Source organism: Agaricus bisporus, assembly GCF_000300575.1.
Source record: "Agaricus bisporus var. bisporus H97 unplaced genomic scaffold AGABI2scaffold_4, whole genome shotgun sequence".
Taxonomy (NCBI): domain Eukaryota; kingdom Fungi; phylum Basidiomycota; class Agaricomycetes; order Agaricales; family Agaricaceae; genus Agaricus; species Agaricus bisporus.
In genome coordinates, this window is record NW_006267367.1 from 426891 (window position 1) to 447324 (window position 20434).

At 45.1% G+C, this 20434-nt stretch overlaps 3 protein-coding genes across 3 annotated transcripts; 2 read left to right on the plus strand and 1 right to left on the minus strand.

Moving 5' to 3' along the window:
- Positions 1–3904: 3904 nt before the first annotated feature.
- On the plus strand, positions 3905–4063 carry AGABI2DRAFT_149833 (hypothetical protein; the record flags this gene model as incomplete). The annotated part of the gene is made up of 1 exon (XM_006459796.1): positions 3905–4063. One exon carries the CDS (start codon positions 3905–3907, stop codon positions 4061–4063), a length of 159 nt encoding a protein of 52 aa, XP_006459859.1.
- Positions 4064–6395: 2332 nt separating this feature from the next.
- Positions 6396–10256, minus strand: AGABI2DRAFT_149834 (hypothetical protein; the record flags this gene model as incomplete). The annotated part of the gene is made up of 12 exons (XM_006459797.1): positions 6396–6467; positions 6690–6968; positions 7026–7420; positions 7498–7624; positions 7859–8047; positions 8168–8366; positions 8554–8834; positions 8890–9067; positions 9126–9505; positions 9561–9836; positions 9888–10165; positions 10229–10256. 12 exons carry the CDS (start codon positions 10254–10256, stop codon positions 6396–6398), a joined length of 2682 nt encoding a protein of 893 aa, XP_006459860.1.
- Positions 10257–10789: 533 nt separating this feature from the next.
- On the plus strand, positions 10790–11721 carry AGABI2DRAFT_142272 (hypothetical protein; the record flags this gene model as incomplete). Its single annotated transcript, XM_006459798.1, has 5 exons — positions 10790–10819; positions 10974–11016; positions 11081–11195; positions 11236–11348; positions 11462–11721. The coding sequence occupies 5 exons, from the start codon at positions 10790–10792 to the stop codon at positions 11719–11721; spliced, it is 561 nt and encodes a 186-aa protein (XP_006459861.1).
- Between the last annotated feature and the right edge of the window lie 8713 nt (positions 11722–20434).

The following is a 20434-nucleotide window of genomic DNA, read 5'->3' on the forward strand; positions in this document are numbered from 1 at the left end:
TGGATTGTGAGGTCTGCACCAACCAGATGTATACCCCATACTTGTGAGCATTCCCTTTTATGCCAATTACCCAAACTGATGTTTCTATGAGATTGCCCAATTGCAGTCACACTTTCTGTGGTGACTGCCTGTGCAACTGGTTTCGTAACATCCATGCTCGCTTTCTGGATGTCCACCCAGACTGGAACACCAAAGTGTCTGCCAACTGACTTGAAGTCATTCTTACACTGCAAAATCTGGCTCACCCTGACATTGTCTTTTAGCTGCTTGGCAAGACAATCAGCCAGAATACAGGTGCTCAAAATGCCAGGAGCGAGTTCATCAGTGACCCGTCAAGGTCTACACACTCAAGTCTCTTATCTGGACCACCTTGAACATGAACCAGGATGAAAAGGCCCTCCTTTGGAGGATTATGCACTTGAAACAAGAGGTGATTGCCTTATTGTGGCCAACCAATGGGAGAGTTTCTTTCCCTATTGAGGAGACAATGTTGACGGTCCAGTCATGGGTTTTTTGCTTTTTTTTTTCTATATGCTTGCATGTTGCCTAGTATTCTATCAAACTACAGACTGCTTTTTGTGCTCTACAAAGTCTATTTTCCCTGTGCTATCAGACTAATTCAATGTACAAAACAGAGAATAAAGCACATAGGGATGGGTCCTTGCATGGGAATGATTGAAGCAGGTTACAAAAAGCATGGGAAGAATAGGTTTTCTGGCCTCACATCACCCCATCTTGACCCAGTCTCCCTCAGTGTAACAAGCCATCAATCACCTTATCTAAAATTACCAGCCACCCCACCTTTTAGCCTTCGACTGGTAGTCAACACTGAGTTGCGGCCACATCATGCACTGAGGACTTCAGTATGAGCAATAAGGGCTAGCTGTCCTTGTGCTCCTGGCCATGGTTAGCCAGCATCCATCTCTTTTTATATATCTCTACTCACTCTCACTTTCACAGGAGGTGCCCATTGTCAGTCACTTTGGCCTCATCGTGGACACAACTGAAGGCTCAGATTGGAGAAGTGGATCCAATGGTTGGATAGACAGGTCAAAAGGCTCATCAGAAGGTGGATACCCTCACATCAGCGATATTCCCTACAAGTACAGTTTTCCCTGTAGGTGACCTTAGTAGCTACTGTCAAATATTAATCTGTAGTCGCTTCCAGTTAGGTTGTGACCATTCTCAAAGTCATCACTTAGTAGTGAAGAGGTCATAAGTGTGTCATTACTCGTGGATTGAGTAAGTTCAGCTGTAGTGAGGTGTATTTCTCGCATAAAACGTTTCAGCCATAACACTGACAGAAACAATTGAATGCCAAGGGACACAAATGTGTGGCAAAGTTACTCCCATGGTTTGAGGGTCCCTACATTGTGCATTCTGTGGATACAAAACACAGTACAGTCACAATCAAGATACCTCAGCCAGACAATGCGTCAAACAGGGAAACTTTTCACATGTCTCTTACTTGTCCATGGATTGAAGATGATACAATAAACTTCAAATGGCCCCCCTTGGATGATAGAGGAGAGACTGAAGTCAAACACATCATTGAACACGGGTGTGTTGGATGAGGCTGGAGTTATTGTGTAAAATATAAAGGTTATCCCATTGAAGAAAGTCAATGGTTGCCAGGCCGTGAAGTTGAAGACCTCAAAGCTTTGGACCAATTTTTCAAACAGAACGGTCTTGACAATCATGGAAACCCTTTGTAGTCTATCTCTTTTGCCTTTCTTTCTTCTCTGCAGTACACTTTTTTCCTGTGTGGCACCGGGGTTTTTTATTGCAGCTGTGCATGGATTTATTTGTTGTAGCATACAAATCCTTGCAACCCCAGTCTAGCTTTTCGTGCTCTCTCTTTCACTTTTGTTTTTTCTCTCTTTGATTGTTTCCTTTTTCTTCTTTTGTGGGTGGGGACAAGTGTAAGCATATACTTACTATGACAGTTAACTGATGACAACATTGATTGCTCGAGCCGGCTTATGTAAACTTCTGCTCACCTTACTGATGGGACACCTTTTCTCTTCCCCTTTCTTTTTCCACCATTCTCATGTACACATAAATATTCCTCTTTCTGAATATACGTTGTGCCTACATATCACAGTCACTTCGTAAGTGTAGCAACCCGCTTGACTTCCTTTTAACAAAATGTTAGGTGTACAGTTGAGAGCATGCAAACACATCAAATTTGTTCCTGGCCAAACAAAAAATTTTGGGGCAAAACTAAGTCCAGATTCAAACTCAGAGGCCTCAAAAACGTCAAAAAAGCACATTCAGAAAATATTCCCACGACTTTTGGGGTGCACCAATTTTTTTCAGGGATTTTTTCTACCTTATCTTACAGTGACAGACAAAACCGTTGCAATGTTTATAACACCTTCAAAGATACTATTATAGCATGTGACAAACTGACCGTGTCATTATGTAATTAACATCGTTCAAAAGCCATGCTTCTTGGCTTTAATTCAATAGTAATACCATTATGTAATTCTAAATATTCATTGACATACTGGCAATTTACTAACAAAGATGCATTGCAACAGTTTTGTCCCTCTCATTTACCAAGTATAAAGTCACCTGACTCTGTTGACTGACTTGAAAAATCAGCACAGCCACACTTTGAGTATATATACAGAGCATCTTTGGCATGATTCTTTACAATAAAGCCCCTCACTCCAAGTCAGCTCTCTCATATCCTTTATTTGCTTGATTCAGGAGCATCAGCTCATGAAATTTCTACTTCTACCAGCATACATCATTCTACTATATCCAGAATTAGATCCAAGCACCGTCCCAACCTTGCTATATCCTCAGGTGGTCGTCCTAGACTGCTTACATCTTCTGATACCCACTACCACAACCTCAATATTTGAATAATACATATGTATTATCAAAACATTATGTAAACATTACCGTAAATAGAATTTACATAATACATGTGCATTATGTAAAACATATCTAAACTTTATGCAAACAAAATGTATAAAATCAACATTATTGAATATATTTTTTGCATATGTTTTACATAGTACACATGTATTATGAAAATTAAATTTATGGTAATGTTTGCATAATGTTTACATAAGTACATGTGTCTTATTTAAATATAGAGGTTGTGTACGCTGTTCGCTTAATCACCTCTCAAAAAGCTGACAACACTTCTCAAGTCAAGAGACTACTTGCCAACAGCTTGCCCCACTCAATTTCTACAAAGACCATATGTAGAACTCTTTCCCGTGCTGGTATAAAGGCTGTAGTACAGGTTAAATGACCTTTGCTCAAGGCCAAACACTGCAAGGATCGCTTGGACTAAGCTTTAGCTCATCAAAACTGGACTATAAAAGACTGAAAAAGGGTAGTATAGTCTGATGAAACAAAGATTAATCATTTGGGGTCAGATGGAAGAAAATGGGTGTGAAAAAGGGATGGAGAAGGCTTGAGTGATAGACTGGTGTCTGGGACTTTGAAGTTTGGAGGAGGTTCTTTGATGATGTGGGGTTGTATGTTTTGGGAGAGATGTGGCTATGCATGCCAAATTGAAGGTAAAATGGATGCTGATCTATATGTTAGCATTTTGGAGGACAATCTGGAGGATAGTGTGGAGTATTATTGTTAGAACCTTGCCAGAATGTCACGGCGTCACGCTGTCACATCTGTCACATATTTTATTACATGATAATTTCCCTCTGCTGCTACAGTTCGACGGAGGCTAAACTATCGGCATACTGCTAAAATAGCGCAAGCTACAGATCTACCAGCTGAACTATACAATCTTATCTTATCTTTTCTACCACCGAATCACGCGGAACAGGTACAGTGGAGGAGACAGGCGGCGGCAATAGGAAGAGAGAGCAGACCGGTAGGTTGGCACCTATCGGGTCACCAGTGCAGGGAATGTGGAAGGATGACGTTAGCAATGTGGGATGAAGAGGAACAGAAGGCGTGGGTGATACAGCGATGGTCGCATTGGGGAGCTCGCTACTGGGAACTATCCGGGTTCTTTGTACTATGTCCATGCAATGCGTTGTTGGCGAACTACTTTGGGAGGTATTGGTTTGTGTGAACGGATTGCTGGTTTGAGAGTTGTTTGTACTTGTGGACACTTTTATGGTTTGTTTGGTGTTGTTGACATTTTTATGATCAATGTACTTTTGTTTGCTTACTTCTTACTCCACTCTTCTTTTCTCATGTCAAATGTATAATTAGTTTACTTTCTCATACGTACTTCTTTTCTCATGTCAGTATATAAATAGTTACCTAGGGTAGTTGGTCTGTGCGCCGTAGTCTAGGTATATAAAGTAGGTAGAAACTTGTAGAAGACTCCGTCGAGTTCTCTTAGGTTCACGCCTAATACAACTTTTGTCACTCTACCCTTTAGTTCTTAAGATCAGGTGTGACCTGTGACATCCCAGTCACAGTCGCCCTAACAATTATGGGAAAGAAAGGGAGGATTTCATATTTCAGCAGGACAATGACCCCAAGCACAAGTCTAAAAAGGCCCAGAACTGGTTCAAAGAGAACAACATTGATTTGTTGCCATGGCCAGCACAGTCTCCAGACCTCAATCCAATTGAACATCTCTGGGGCCACCTCAAAATCAAGCTTGAAGAGTATGAAGAAGCACCTAGGGGAATTGGAGAACTTTGGACAAGAGTGGATAAGGAGTGGAATGATATAAAGCCTGAGGTGTGTCAGAATTTGATAGAGAGTATGCCTAGAAGGGTAGAAGCTGTAATCAAGGCAAAGGGAGGCTATACATGCCCATTCCGGTATCACCCATCACTGAGGAGGACAAATCAGGCTGGCACCGGATATAGTGTCGGCTGGACCTGACCAAAGGCCATGTCGGAATTACCTGGGCTAACAACTGTGGTGCAGCCGACGTGGCCAGGAATTGAGTAACCCTAATTTAACGACGCGAATAGGCTTGCTCATAGGAAATGGCTAATATAGCCACCACATATTACCTATGAAGGGACAGCATGAGCTTCAAGCAAGCCCCCATATGTTTTGTCAGGTATAATATATATGGATGCACCTACATCCCAGCACAGTACATATGAGTTCTCCAGCGCCATTTCCATGTCATAGAAGGGTTATAACTACATGAATATGATATGATATAAAGCTGAATACTACCAAGTAACATAGGAAGGATAATTCTCTAAAGTACCCCCAGCTACGGTAAAGAGGCAGGAATGTAATAGACGGCGTAGCTATAGAATAACAACACCACTACACAATAGCTACTGCTCGTAATGCAAGTTCATGGGGAGATAATGCAATGTAAAGGTTTTATATGCGCAAGAAGGACGATCAACGGACAAAGGAAGGGGCTGGACTCTCTAGCTAGTAGTTGTATAATCACTGGCTAACTTCTGGAACTCTAGCTACATGCGTTCGCAGCGCTAAGTGCCAACCAATAGCGTTCAGGAAAGAGCTGCAATGGCTAAACCCGCCGGTAAAGCTACTGACTCCGTCTCAGCAACCAAAGAAGCTACCGACTTATACCTCTCCTGGATATAAGCTGCGATGTCAACCCGGATAGTCTCTTAAACTATCTTACTACTGGCAACTTAGTGAATTCGAAAAGCTAACACTTTGATTCGACTAACTGTTTAGCTGAGGTCAAGGCCCCTTAGAATGTTCTCAAGCTAGTTTATTCCGACTACACTCTGTTAATTGTTACTTTAATTTCACAATCCTCAGAGCGAAGCGTCAGCAAGAGGTTCCTAGAAGGTTCCTTGCCTCTCTGCACTTGCCTGGGGGGTTTATATAGCTTTAGCTACGAGACGTTACAAAAGGAAATATGTACTAAAGGAAATGTTAAGTCCATGTGATAACAAAGCTACAGATCTACTGTCCAATAAAAAGAGAAATTTATGTCATATGATTTAGCTGAGTCGTCATAGAGCATATGGTACTCTATCGGCAGGAGCTACAGGCGAAGACTAACTCAACAGTTCATGTTAAGCGATCTTGAGTTCCTAGCTGCGCTACCTAGGCTGAACATTGTGCTGATCTATTCTTAGCTGCCGCACGGCAACGCTTAGCTACTATTTCCAATTGACCTTTTATTGAAGCAGGTCCATGTGCTGAATACCCAGAGTCGGAGCTAGGGTTTATTATCCCCATATAATGTCGGATTTACGGAGCTACCTCTGATCGTCATCGGATCGAAGTGCGATCAAGCTGGATTCTCCATTGGGAGTATAGGATCCACATGTTAGCCGCACTCGCTAAGATTACATGTCATTCCACGACTGGCCAAGGCTTAGCTTGGTCTACATGCAGAGGCTCATTATAGCTAGACATATGTTCGTCATAGCTAAAGGCTATAGTTTCCCTAATGGTACAGTTTTCCCATATAGGAGCCAATGATCCCTCATGTAGACTCACAATGAACGGTATACTCTGCTGAGTGACGAGTAAGGGTTATAGGATGATGTAGCTAAGCCCGTAATGAGCTATAATTCATAGCTAAGGCATATTTCAAGCGTAAAACGGCTTGGGCTGTAACAACGGGCCTATCATGATACCCTGGCATTGATTCTTCTCCTCTTCACAGGCTGCGGTCCATGCAAGTCAGCCAATCCTGTCGCATCAGCCAAAGACGACTGATTGGCACTCAGTGCAGTGTCTTGAGCATCCACGTCATCATGGCCATTGGCACCCGTTTGCCCATTGACATGGGCAGCTCGTAGATTCCCTGCTTGCTTGTGATGTAGAGAGGCACAATTGACGTGTTTGAGGACTGGAGCGATGAGCTGACAAGAGACCGTTTGGCAGATGAGATGGGGATTGTGAAGTGATTGAGTGTTGAAGATGTATTGATCTAGAGCCCTGTGGACAATAGCAGCTTGTGTTGCTCCTGTGTGAGCATGTTCTTGTTGATTCAGTTCCTGGGGGTTGCTAGAGCATCGTGCAGCGTGGCAGTCATGCTGCACGTTATAATCAAACAGAATTACCTGCAAAGTTAAGCACATCAAAATCATTAGTTGATGAGGCCATCATAATGAGCTTACATTTCCTGAAACTGCCACTATTCTAGCTTCTCCAAAACATCTTCTCAACACTGGCATGTTGAAGATAGGGTGGCAAGTAGAAACTGTCTCAAAAACATCAAGTAAAACAATACACTGTGATGGATTATCGACGCAACGCAGAATGGAGAGAATCCTTCCGGTCAGAGTTTCTTTGGCTTCGGCTTCAATGAAAGGTGATGTCGCGAATACCCAGGATCTGACTTCACAGGCGTTACTGTATTGAGAAATCAATTTCTTACAAGAATACCACATAAACGACTCCCATTCACGGTTTGGGTTCTCTGCTTTGACACCGGAAGTCTCAGCCCAGCGGAGCGCTCTATACTCCCATTTACCGGTGTTGGTTTTTACTTTTGGATCAAGTATGGTATTCCCTGTATTATAAGAGCAAGTATCGAGATGAAGCACAAACTGCACTCACCAGGAACCAGTGGCGAGTCACTTGGTGAACCCAGCCAGCCATGGACTGAGCGTAAATAGGGATTTGTTTCAATAAGTCTCTGTACTCCGAAGCCCGGTTTGACCCAATCATTCGACGAGCGAGAGAACCACAACCCTCCAGAGAGTATATGTTTGCACTGTGAGCCCTAGGCTTAGGTAATTGTCTTACTTAAATTTCATACACTTTCAGGGAATCACTGAGAAAAACTTTCAATTCTCCAAGTTAAAAAGGCCTAGTTTGGTATTTTCTTACATAAATTGGGTACGGAATGAAAATTTATCGAAAATGTACTTTCAAAAAGCCTAACTAACTTTGGCAATTTACTCTTTTCAATAGTTAACTCGGGGAAACCCGACGCATTTGGGCTCACAGTGTTGGCAGTCTCTTGCCTTGATAGCTGATGAGCAATGTCCCGACTTGGAGATAAATGATTGGAAAGGACCGAGCATGCGCGAAACACAGAGTTGTAAGACTTGTAGTTCTCCGTCATGACGCCAATAAGAGGTCCAAACCATCGAATATCCTCCTCGATGTGCATTAAATGATGGTACTTGATTTTCTTGATTATTTTTTGAGGGGTTGACAATTGCGGCATAGTCGAGTACATTTGCTACTGTGGTGCGTATGTTGCACTAGTTTAGAGATAAATGACAAGTGAATTAAATGGGAAAAGTCATACCAAATAAACATCCATGTTTTGAATCTCAGGAAACCATAGAAGCGCTGTGAGCTCAGCGACCGCCCGAGTCAAAGCAAACACATCTGTGCTAACAAGGTTGTAGATATGGAATGTGCTCACTTGCGCCAAAACTTTCAGTTGTCGACCAACCAGCGAATTTGCATATTGAACAATATATGGTGGCCAACAAACTCCTTCGCTTGGTCGCTTCTAATCGCATTGTATACATTTTTTTGTTCTCAGCATTGAAGGGTGTATGAGTCATATGCCAACTATACTTAACAATTCCAAGTAGAACTGTATGAAGCAGTTCAACCGGAGAGTCGCATGTAATATCCCAGTCTATAGAATGTTAATTCGAATATTGACAGATCTACATTAATTACTTATCAGGGGCTCGAAGGTATGGATTGTACACAAGAGCGGAATTGGCTGATATCCAACCTCGAAGGATGGCCTGAAAATGTTCTGACGCTGTACCTGGATACTCTCGTCGAAAATTGCATGAGTGGCATAGGAAATCGTCGATCCAGTATTGTGTAAAGCTATCCTTAACTCCTGAGGCAGATTGCATCTCCTTTACATGCTGTGCTTTGCCAAGAGAAGCAACTGAAAGCTGTGCTTCCAAGCAGGCTATATTCTCGTTGCTAGAATGGGTCATTCCAGGCTGGCAGAGGCACTCGCTGGTTAAACGTGTCATTATGAGCGCTTATCAAACATACCTCAAAGAACTTCTGGAACCCGTCGGAAGTTTCCTTGTCCTTTTGAGTACCTCCTATGTGGCACTTCCTGCATGGATAGTTGCCGTTCCCTCCAATGTGCCCTGTTATCTCACTCTGCAATGGGTTGTCTCCTGGCCCACAAAAGCATCTTAATCTGATTCGGATGTTGCGATCTGGACTTTGTTTAATTTTGATAGGGTGATTCAACTTTGTGAAAAGGCATGTTGACAACTTACCTGATCCTCTCGTAGATCCCATGGAATTGCTCGGAGACGGAGGCATGCTGCAATGTTGAGACAAAGTGAACATTGTACTGCTGTTGGAGCATTTTTCGAGGGAGGATTTGGTGAGTGATGTATACATTCCAGTGTTTGTTCCAGCTGTTTGACTGATTACCAGAGATGACGTTCCCAAAAACATCTATAAAGCTTGTGTACAGTTCATCATCATCTGCGAGAGCTCTATCGGGATTTGGCATTTGTTGAGGGTGTCCTGCCACTATATTTTGCGGACTCCATGAAAGTATTTCATTCTTGTCTAGAAGTTCGAGCATATTGAATTCCAACTCCCTCGCAGGTATGAGGAATGTGTCCGTATCATCAATCGTGGCTAATGACTGGCAGGAAAGAATATTGTGAGCGTAACTATGCCTTTAACAATAAGGAACTCACATTCTCATCAATGTAGACGATCCACATATCAGCATATACACTGTTGTCTTTCTTGTTCATCAACCATTGGATAGGAATCACGAATTGGCCGCTGGTAAGTCTTGCCAACTCATTGATATAGAAATGTTGATCTCTATTGGCGTACATGGGACTGAGGAACCGGTGATCCACGTCTCTGCGCCACTTGGATGCATGCCAAACTTTGGAGACGAGCCCATCTTTTGGAATACTGGGATATATCCTCAAGTGTGGTGCAACCAGGGGATTTGTCCAATCCTATTCCATGAGTCTTTTATTTTTCCATAGTCAGTGAAATTATCGACTCACATTCGCTACCAGTGCAATCGGGTCATTAAACGAGAATGTATTCCCTTGAGGAGATTTCCATTGGATTGTAGATATTCCTGCATCCTTTCGCAAATTCTCCTGCATGTCTCGAAATTTTTTATATGACGGTATGTTCTCAACCCCGCATTCCCTCAAAAGCCAGATGATCGTCTTCATTATTGATCCAGAGATACGAAGCCTTGGAAGAGTGTCAATTATGTCAAGCAAGAAGTAAACCTTCGACGGATAAGGGAACCATGTGTCACTATTGCGTCTCGCTGTGGTATCTCCAGGTTTGGTTATATCTTCATACTCGATATCTCCTCCCAGATCAAAGTCACCTGCATCAAGATCGGCCTCCTCCTCCATGTTTCCCACATCTGTCTATGCTGTCTAAGTCTCCAGCTGACAGTCTAGCGCAGCTTCGAGGCGTTCACAAACAGCCTCATCTAATTCACCCATAGATCCCATTGGAATTGTCCTCGGGTTTGTGTCATACTTGCTCCAAAATTGTTGTTACAACCTTAGTCTGGGACTCAGGTTGCAGACAAGTGACAAAGACTTGAGAGCGAGGGGAGAGTAAGAGAAAGGGAAAGATACAATTGGTAAAGCGTAAGGAATACAGCAGTATCTACTGGTCTTATATATGTAAAGGTATCTACCCAAGGTAACTAAGTATAGAACGGGCTGAGTAACCATGACTGAGGTAGATGAGTAATTAGCGAGAAGGAAAGTATAAACTAGGAAGGAAGATGATCAATCATAAGAATAGAAGATTGATCATGAGAACAAAAAGATATAAAAGGTAACATGAAGGATCAATCATGGAACAAGAAGAATGATCATGAGAATGAAAAGATAAACAAGGTAAGGTCAAAGAGAAAAGCACAGATAGAAATAGAATGACATATCCTGATGATAGAACGGATAAGGTCCGCATCAGATAAGGAATAGATAAGATCAGATAAGATTTAGAATACTCGGATTTGTTCCACAATCATAACAATTGTGCTTCAAAGTTGAGGCTCTTTTGTGCGCAAGATTTCATTATGGTGGAAGATGAAGGAGGCTGTAACCCTTGCGTAGGAACCGACTGCTGCAGAGCTAACATTTGTTGTGCCTCCCGATGGTGCGCTTCATCTATAGCCTGCTGAGCTCTTTGATGTCCTATTGTATTAATATGATTCCTCCAGTAACGACGAGCCAACCAGCTGCTGGTGTCAGAGCTCATGCGGATTCGGGAAGGGCAAATCTTGCACCGAACCAGGTCACGGGTAGTATCTTCTTTGAAACCTTATTTCCTTCAAAGTGAGCTTCCAGTCATAATAATGTTTCAAGTACTCAATAGTCTGGTAAAGGAGCTTGTTTCTGGCCTTGGGCCATATTTATGCAAAGTAACGGTGACAAAACCAGCCTATATTCCATTTTTGACTTCAATGGACCTGCGGTCTTTGAATTCAGGTTTGATTTGTTTGAAATTTTTTGAAAAAGCTTACGCCACCAGTACTCCGTGCCGCTGCTCTTTCTTTACTCTGCCATGCCATCTGCTAATACGCCCAGCATTTCTTGCTCAGCAACACCGCTGTCCAGCCAAGCTCGTCCAAAGGCATACGAAGGACTACTTGACGTGTTTCTTGCGGAAAACAGCGATGATGATGATCTAGATAACCTTTTCAGCACCGGCGCTGCCACTGGATTGGAGCCAGGTTCTTCTAACCAAGACCAGGATTACAGCGCTATTGTGACGCCCGATCCAGTGCTCCAAGATGGAACCGAGAATGTTAACGATACGCACAACCTTAACACACCCCAAATACAAAGGGCTACACTGTAAGGGGAAAAACCCCTTTCTATCTATATTTGATCTGCCGTGATGGCGTTACCATCACTTTCATCTTATCTATCTTATCTCGTGGTGATAGCTCCTATCTATAGTTTATAAATACTGCTTCATATGCCGTAGTTATGACAGTTGTTTTACCCCCCACATTGTTGTACTTAGAACGTTCCCTATATACAGGTCAAGCATATTTAAGTGTGACAACTAAGGGAATATACGACTATAAGTAAGGCTAGACCTTACAGTTTTTTACGCTTCCCCAAAGCAAATACGAACCTCGTATTAACAAGCATACAAAGCCCCTAAAAACCGTCGCATCGAATCATGTCGATACGACCTTCCCTCACAGACATGGAGATTTCTCCAGAGTTGGAAAAGACCGCAGTGCGGTCTTCCCCCACAACGCTGGAACCAGCGGGCATCGGTGGAGAAAGAACTCCACACGTTCCAGGAAGATTCGAACCTACTCTCCCTGGACCGCCCACTCTACCTGGACCAATTCCCCCCGGATTCGGTGGACCTACGCCAAGTACAGGGATGGGGTCATCTGCCCGTTTTCCCCCTGATGCACCGAGCCAAAGATCATTGTCGGATACCAACAATGAAATAGGAGAGTCAATGCTGACTCTAAGTGAACAAGCGAATCTGTATTTTGCTGGAGCCGGCATCAATACTAACCGAAGGAAAGCTCGGATTCGAGCTTACGTCAAACAAGTTATCGACCAGATGTATGTCGATTTGAGTATTCCGGTAACACCGAACAGTCCGACGTATTGGACATTTTATCTGCGAGCACTTGCAGGTGTAATCGCTATCTACCAGCGACAGATAGAAGAAAAGGAATACAGGGGTAGCACAAACACCCCCATGTCAGGCTTTACCGCTCTGTTGACAGAGCAGGGCATGGATCCATACCCGTTCACGCGAGGCCATGAATCCATGGGCTACGACAACAAGGACACACCTGGTCTGAAGTCAGGTGATGATGGCCAGTCACTGGCCGTCACAAGGACCTGGGGTAACACCCCCAGCTTACCATCTAACAATGATGATCGCGCAACCACCACTGAACCCGGGAACTCTACATTCCCTTCAGAAGCTCAACCATATTTTACAGTGCGACGCTCGCACAGATGGAGGGATAGGGTAGCGCATCAGAGGATGCAAATGAATGATTTTGCTGAACATGGAACCTCGAGGATCGAGGATCAAGGGGTATCCTTCAAAGGCCACCGTGCGTACGATGGCAATCCTCAATCAGACGATGAGAACGACAGCACTCATCTACTATTGCCCGACGGAGACAGCTACGAGTCCATAGAGACTCCAAGCATCAAGGAATCTGAGGCATCTGAGACGCCTGGCCTTGGTAAGGACAAGGGTAAGCAGAGAGAGGGGAATCCTCCCCGAATGAACCCTTCTGAGGCAAGCACGTCGGGAGCGGGACCCAGCGGCGTCCGCTTTGAAGAGGAACGAGGAGGTAGGAAAAAGAAGCGGCAATCCGCTTCTAAATCCTCCTACAAGGACTATCGACGTAGGGAATCATCGCCCTTTAGAAGGACTAGATCGTTTAGACAAGGTGGAGGCCCACCTAGCTCGAGTAGTTCGAGCAGCGATGAGGGAACTCCTCATCACGCATCTGGAAGGAAACACCGCTCAGAGTCGACTGACTCAAATGAGGAAGCTGACGATGGTGAGGACGATCACCATCCTCGTCATCGTACAGAATCTAGATCATTGCAAGGATTCTCCCTCGCAAGGGATGTCCCCGAAAATGCTGCACCCGGAGTGATGCAGACGATACGTAAACACCAAGGTCGTATTCATGACCAAATCAAGAAAATCGTAAGGGAGACTCTCTCCCAACCTTTTACCATGCCAGGTGGCATGAAACCGGGAAGTCTGAAACTTCCCTCGGATAGTAGAGTCGAACCATACTCTGGCAGCTCCAGATATAAACACTTGGAAACCTTTGCTACCACGGTCAGCGTGGATCTGTACCTCTGAGGTTTCGGAGGATCAAGTATGTCGATCGATCGATCGCATGTAATACTGTTACAGTACTACGTCAAAGGTCAAGCGAAGGAATTTGTCCTTCGCCATATTACTGGGGTAGATCGGTCGAAGTTCGACTGGACGTTTGAAGACACATTATGTGCTTTGTACGATCGTTTCGTACTGCCCACCATGATGCATGAGGCACGGGTTGGACTGCGTCAAGTCCGTTACAGTGCCACCCTGGGAGTCCAGGGGTTCTTCGACGCTCTCATGGATTACGCTCAACAGATGACAATTCATCCAGACAACTATACTTTGGTGGAAAAATTCCTCGAAGGTATACCCGACAACATGCAAAGAGACTTACTCTTTAACCATGGTCTGACTCCAGACACTAACACCCTTGACGACTTCGTCACCTACGCTAAGTGGTACGAGAATAGGTCCAAAGTGGCTGCATACTATGGCAGGAATTTACAGATCGACCGGAGATCCACACCTCCAAGCAGTAACCGAGACGGTTCTCGGCATGAAACCCGGAATGAGCGACGAGACAGTTGCCGAATTGTTTCTAAAGGAACAGCTTGGGTTCCCAAGGATGTGGCAAAAGGACGGAACTTTGTGCCGTCAAGGGAGGTTCGTAGGACCGAACAGAATCATAAACCGTTGAATCGTCAACGCTTTGAGGAAAGGAAGATTAAGTTTTCCGGCAATAAGGCGAAACCGCCTAATCCGGGCCCCTCCAGGCCTAATAAACCAGAGGTAAGGTGTTATAAGTGTGGCCAACTAGGCCACATATCTCCAAATTGCCCATCCGGAGACAAAGGAAGAAAGGACGCAGTAAGAGCTGCGCGCACAGCAATAGCGGACGATCAATCTTCTGAACCTGAAACTGAAGAAACTGAGAAGAGTGATGAACACTCGGAGAAAGGTAGCAAATATAGCGCTACCGCTGCCCAGAGTGAAATTGACCTCGTGGAAGTTGAGATCTACAAGTCGGATGATGCTGGATCGTATAGCGATCAAGACTTTCTGGCGGCCATGATGGATGTACCGCAGGCGAAGGTTGAATCTCAACCAACCCAAGAAGATGACCCTGCTGCAACAGAAGCCGGAATGGACAGACGTCGAATACGACGCGTAAATCTCAAGGTCGAGAAAGGATCCCGCATGAGGAGACAACTCCCCAAAGCAGAGAAACACTGTTTGTCCTGCTATGTCACCATAAACGGCGTGGACGCCTGGACACTTTGGGATTCTGGAAGCACAATGTCCGGACTAACCCCAGCTTTCGCTCAAGTCGCAGAAGTTGTTGTACACAACTTAGAAGATCCTCATTTACTGCAGCTCGCAACGATTGGCAGTAAATCAGTCATCAAATTCGGCGCCAATGTGACCATGGGTATTGGAGAACGCATGATAGACGACTATCTCGATATCGTGAATTTTGATCGCTACGATCTAATACTAGGCGCAGGATTTATGCGTCGAAACAACGTTATTCTTGACTTCAAGAACAATTGCCTTGAGGTACAAGGATACCAAATCAAGGCTATCGACTGGATGTTAGAACCTTGCCAGAATGTCACGGCGTCACGCTGTCACATCTGTCACATATATTATTACATAATAATTTCCCTCTGCTGCTACAGTTCGACGGAGGCTAAACTATCGGCATACTGCTAAAATGGCGCAAGCTACAGATTTACCAATTGAGCTTATCGACCTTATCTTATCTTTCCTACCTCCGAATCATGCGGAGCAGGTACAATGGCGGAGGAGGGCAGCGGCTATAGGACGAGAGGCAAGGCCGGTAGGATGGCGCCTATCGGGCCACCAGTGTAGGGAGTGTGGGAGGATGACGTTGGCAATGTGGGACGCAGAAGAACAGAAGGAATGGGTAATACAGAGGTGGTCAGCGTGGGGGGCTCGGTATTGGGAACTATCCGGGTTCTTCATACTATGTCCGTGTGATGCGTTGTTGGGTAACTACTTCGGGCATCAATGGTTTGTGTAAGTAGATTACCTGTTTAGAAGTTGTTTGTACTTGTGGACACTTTTATGGTTTGTTTGGTGTTGTTGACGTTTTTATGATCAATGTACTCGTGTTTACTTACTTCTAGCTCCACTCTTCTTTTCACATGTCAAAATGTATAATTAGTTTACTTTCTCATACGTACTTCTTTTCTCATGTCAGTATATAAATAGTTACCTAGGGTAGTTGGTCTGTGCGCCGTAGTCTAGGTATATAAAGTAGGTAGAAACTTGTAGAAGACTCCGTCGAGTTCTCTTAGGTTCACGCCTAATATTACTTTTGTCACTATACTCTTTAGTTCTTGAGTTTAGGTGTGACCTGTGACATCTCAGTCACAGTCGCCCTAACACTGGAATGGTGAGACGGACAACCGCCTCAGACGATACAGAATGTCCCACCGTGATAGGAATCTATCACCTAAACCAGTAGAGGTGACTGGGGAGAGATCTACGTCCAAGAAAAAACCTGCGCGGAACCACGCTCCTCTCAAAGACAATCCTAATGTGCCAACATTGGAAAAATTGTACCACGACCCCAGAATGCCAGGGGAATGGAACACGATGGTTTCAGAGTTGAGCACACCAAAGGATGGAAACCCATCTTCTACGGGGTTCTGTGAACCCGAGTTAAACAATATAGAGAGGACTGACAGTCCCAAGTTTCCACGTCTTAGGACCCCAATAAACACTCGTGGACACACGAGGATGCCACAGAAGAAGGCCCTAGAGGGGATTGTCAGTAGGGAGAAGGAACCGATAGCGAGGAAGTTCCTCGCATCAAAGGAAATCGAGGAAGGCCTCGAGTGCAGATGCGAACGCTGGTTCAAGGAGTATGAAGACATACTCCAAGGCACACCAAAAACTTTACCCCCATTCCGTGAAGTAAATCACGAAATGCATCTGATTGACGACAATCTGAAATATAAGACGCGGCACCCGCGTTGTCCCCACTCGCTACGGAGTCAGTTCTATGACAAACTAGGAACTTAGCTTGACAGCGAAACGACAACACGATTAAGGACGTAACACCCTTACCGGATCAAGAAATAATTCGAGAAGACGTAGCACGAGCGAAATATCGCTCAAAGATCGATCTGACTGATGCATATGAACAGGTCAGAGTGAGACCTGAGGACGTAGAGAAGACAGCATTCTCCACGATCACCGGCACCTACGTCAGTAACATTATGCAACAGGGAGACTGCAACACTCCCGCAACATTTCAACGGCTGATGACAGCCATATTCTGAGATGCAATAGGGAATTTCCTTCACGTTTACTTAGATGATATATTCATCTTCTCCGACACCAAAGAAGATCATGAAGTGCATCTTCGTACTGTATTTACACGACTCCGTGAAAATAAACTATATTTAAAGTGGTCGAAATGCGACCTTTACTCCAAGAAGGTCGACTGTCTAGGACATCTGATTGATGATGACGGGATACATCCCGCGCACAACAAATTGAACCAGATCGTGGATTGGAGAATACCACGAAACTATAACGACATCCAGAAGTTTGTGGGACTGGTAAATTACCTGGCTTCATTCCTTCCAGACGTTTCAGCATACACCGGACCATTGATGTCCATAACTCAGAACGGGACTCCGTTCCATTGGAGACCTCTCCATCAGCGGAGTTTCGATATGGTGAAGAGAATCTGCACCAAGACTCCTATACTAAAACCCATCGATCCACGGACAGGTCTACCTATCTGGGTCATATGTGATGCGTCTAAAACCGGCGTAGGCGCCATGTATGGGCAAGGAGAAGAGTGGACGAAATGTCGTCCAGCTGGCTTCATGTCGCATAAATTTACGCCGGCACAACAAAACTATGCCGTCCATGAGCTAGAAACTCTAGCAATCCTGGAAGCCATGTCACGATGGGAAGATAAATTATTTGGCTACCAAATTCACGTAGTCACTGACCATAAAGCTCTTGAATTCTTCAAGACGCAAGTCAATCTATCTCCCAGACAACACAGGTGGTATAACTACCTAGCTAAGTTCAACTTCGACATAACTTATGTCAAAGGAGAGCGGAACAAAATAGCGGATTGCCTCTCCTGCTACTACGAAAGTGACAGACTAGGTGAGAATCATCACCCTCGAGAATATGTATACGTGGATGTAATGGTAGACCCGGAGGCGGACGACCTGCTGCAGGACCGCATTGATGAAGTTCATCAACATGTCGTCTGAATCATGGCTATGACCACCACTCCTTTACCGGTGCGTAAGAGCGCATGTTTGCAAGAGAAAAGGGACAGAGTCAGTGACAAGGCCGAAGCATTGGTGGACGCAGATAAACGGATCAATAATGATCCGTCAAGTATCGGACCCAATGGAGATGAACTGTCATCTCAGATAGCGGAAGAAGGGTCATCTACACAATCAGCGGAGGATCACAATGATCCGGTCTTGAGTGAAAATATCACTCCGAGCCCAGAAATAGCACCCGTTAAGTTAACGGACGAATTCCTGGAACGAGTACAAGGAGCCTACAGTCATGACCCCATGACTTCTGCACTAGCGAATAGCGTCTCAGAACACAGAGGTTTCTACATTGAGAATGGCCTGATCTATTCTCAACAAAAGGGAGAAAATCCTGTATTGTGTATTCCGAACGATCGTGAAATTATCACGACCATAATAAATCAAACCCATGAAACCATGGGTCACTATGGAACAGACAAGATGGCGAATTATGTTCGCCGCTTTTATTGGTGGAGAAAGCTGGGACGCGATATTCGCGAGTTTTGCAGGACTTGTACCCAGTGTCAAGTATCGAAAACACTACCGCAGAAACCTGCAGGGAAACTTCACTCGTTGCCAATACCCACGAAGCCGTGGGACTCTATAGGGATGGACTTTATTGGGCCTTTCCCGGAAAGTGATGGTTATAACTTCCTATGGGTCATTATATGTAGGATGACCAGTATGGTGCATCTCATACCGGTAAAGATGACCATGAAAGCTTCGGAGCTCTCATGGATATACTTAAAGGAGATCGTGAGACTTCACGGACTCCCTGCATCAATTGTGAGCGATCGAGACGCTCGGTTCACTTCGGCGTGGTGGCAAAACCTCCACAAGTTATTGGGAGCAAAGCTGCTCATGTCTACGGCGTTCCACCAGCAGACGGATGGACAAACTGAACGAGCCAACAAAGATGTTGGTCAGATCTTCCACGCAATCGTACGTCACGATCAGAAGAATTGGGTGGAAAAGACACCCATGGCAGAATTTGCCATTAACATTAGCGTCTCATCAGCAACAGGGTTTGCCCCCTTTGAATTGAATGGTGGTTACTTACCCACCATGATAAAGGAGTCACGTCTGGACTCTCCTATACCAAAAGGGGTCAAAGCGTTCGCAGAGAAGGCTCTGGTAAACCTAGCTGAGGCGCACGACGCCATTATAGAAGCGTGAGTGTTCCAGACACTCAATGCTAACCATAAGCGGGGCGAAGATCCCGCACTGAGTGCTGGAGACTTGGTGTATCTGTCCACCAAAAACCTTAACCTACCGCGAAATTGCGCTAGGAAATTATGTCCGAAGTTTATCGGGCCTTACAAGGTTGCTAGGGCAAACCTGAAGAATTCAAATTATACGTTGGAATTACCAACGGCCCTGGCAAAGAGGGGTATTCACCCCACATTTCACATTAGTCTGCTGCGACTGCATCAGGCGTCAAACGACGGAATGTTCCCAAACCGGGTTCAACCTGAACCCTATGATTTTGGGCTGGAAGACGAGATAATTGGACATCGTCGTGTAGATCACAGCAACTTGGAATTCGAAGTTCGTTGGAGTTTAGGTGACACCACCTGGGAAACACACGCAAATTGTCGGGATCTAGCAGCGCTAGATCGACACCCCGAACTTCACAACGCGAAGCGGGCAAACACGTTGCCCAAAAGGAGCCGACCCGTAGCTGCGCGTGAGTTACCAATCAACTTCGACCGCGACTCAAATGGAGGAGATTCGGAGGACGCTTCCCCCTCCCCCCCATCGTCGTCTATTAGACGCACTCACAGCGCACCAGACATTACGCACCCAGGAGACAGAGGCAGAGGCCTGATGTGTGGAGGAAACCCGAGGCTCAGGTTTGGTAGGGGGAGGGCAAGAGGCATATCCTCTCATAGTTTACCACCACCACAACATTACCAGCAATATCAACCGGAATATCATCCGCCATACCACCCTGCGCAACCATACGTGCATCAACCTCCTTATCCACCATTGAGCTATGGGTATGATACCCACCAAATATACCAGGACAACCCTCGTCCACCGCCTCGACCGTATGATGATTATGGGGAAACCCCCATATCAAGCAGCTATAAAAAGGAAAAGAGCGAGCACGCTCTCCACCAAGAACGGTGTCATCTTCCCAATCAGAGTCACGCCCGAGACACAAACGTCTCATCGACAGAACCACGCAGGCGGTCGACATGGACCGAGAGTCATTCGCAACTGTCGACCTAGATTACCCTGTGACGGCATTGATACTCGGTCTGATGACAGACCAACTTGAAATCACGACTAAGGAGTTGGATATGGCCAACAACAAGATTGCACTGCTCCGAAGCGAGCGACCGATGGCAGCTCTGCCATCTAAGCGACGAATGGAGGAGTCGGAGAGCTACAGCTCTCCTGGAGTATCT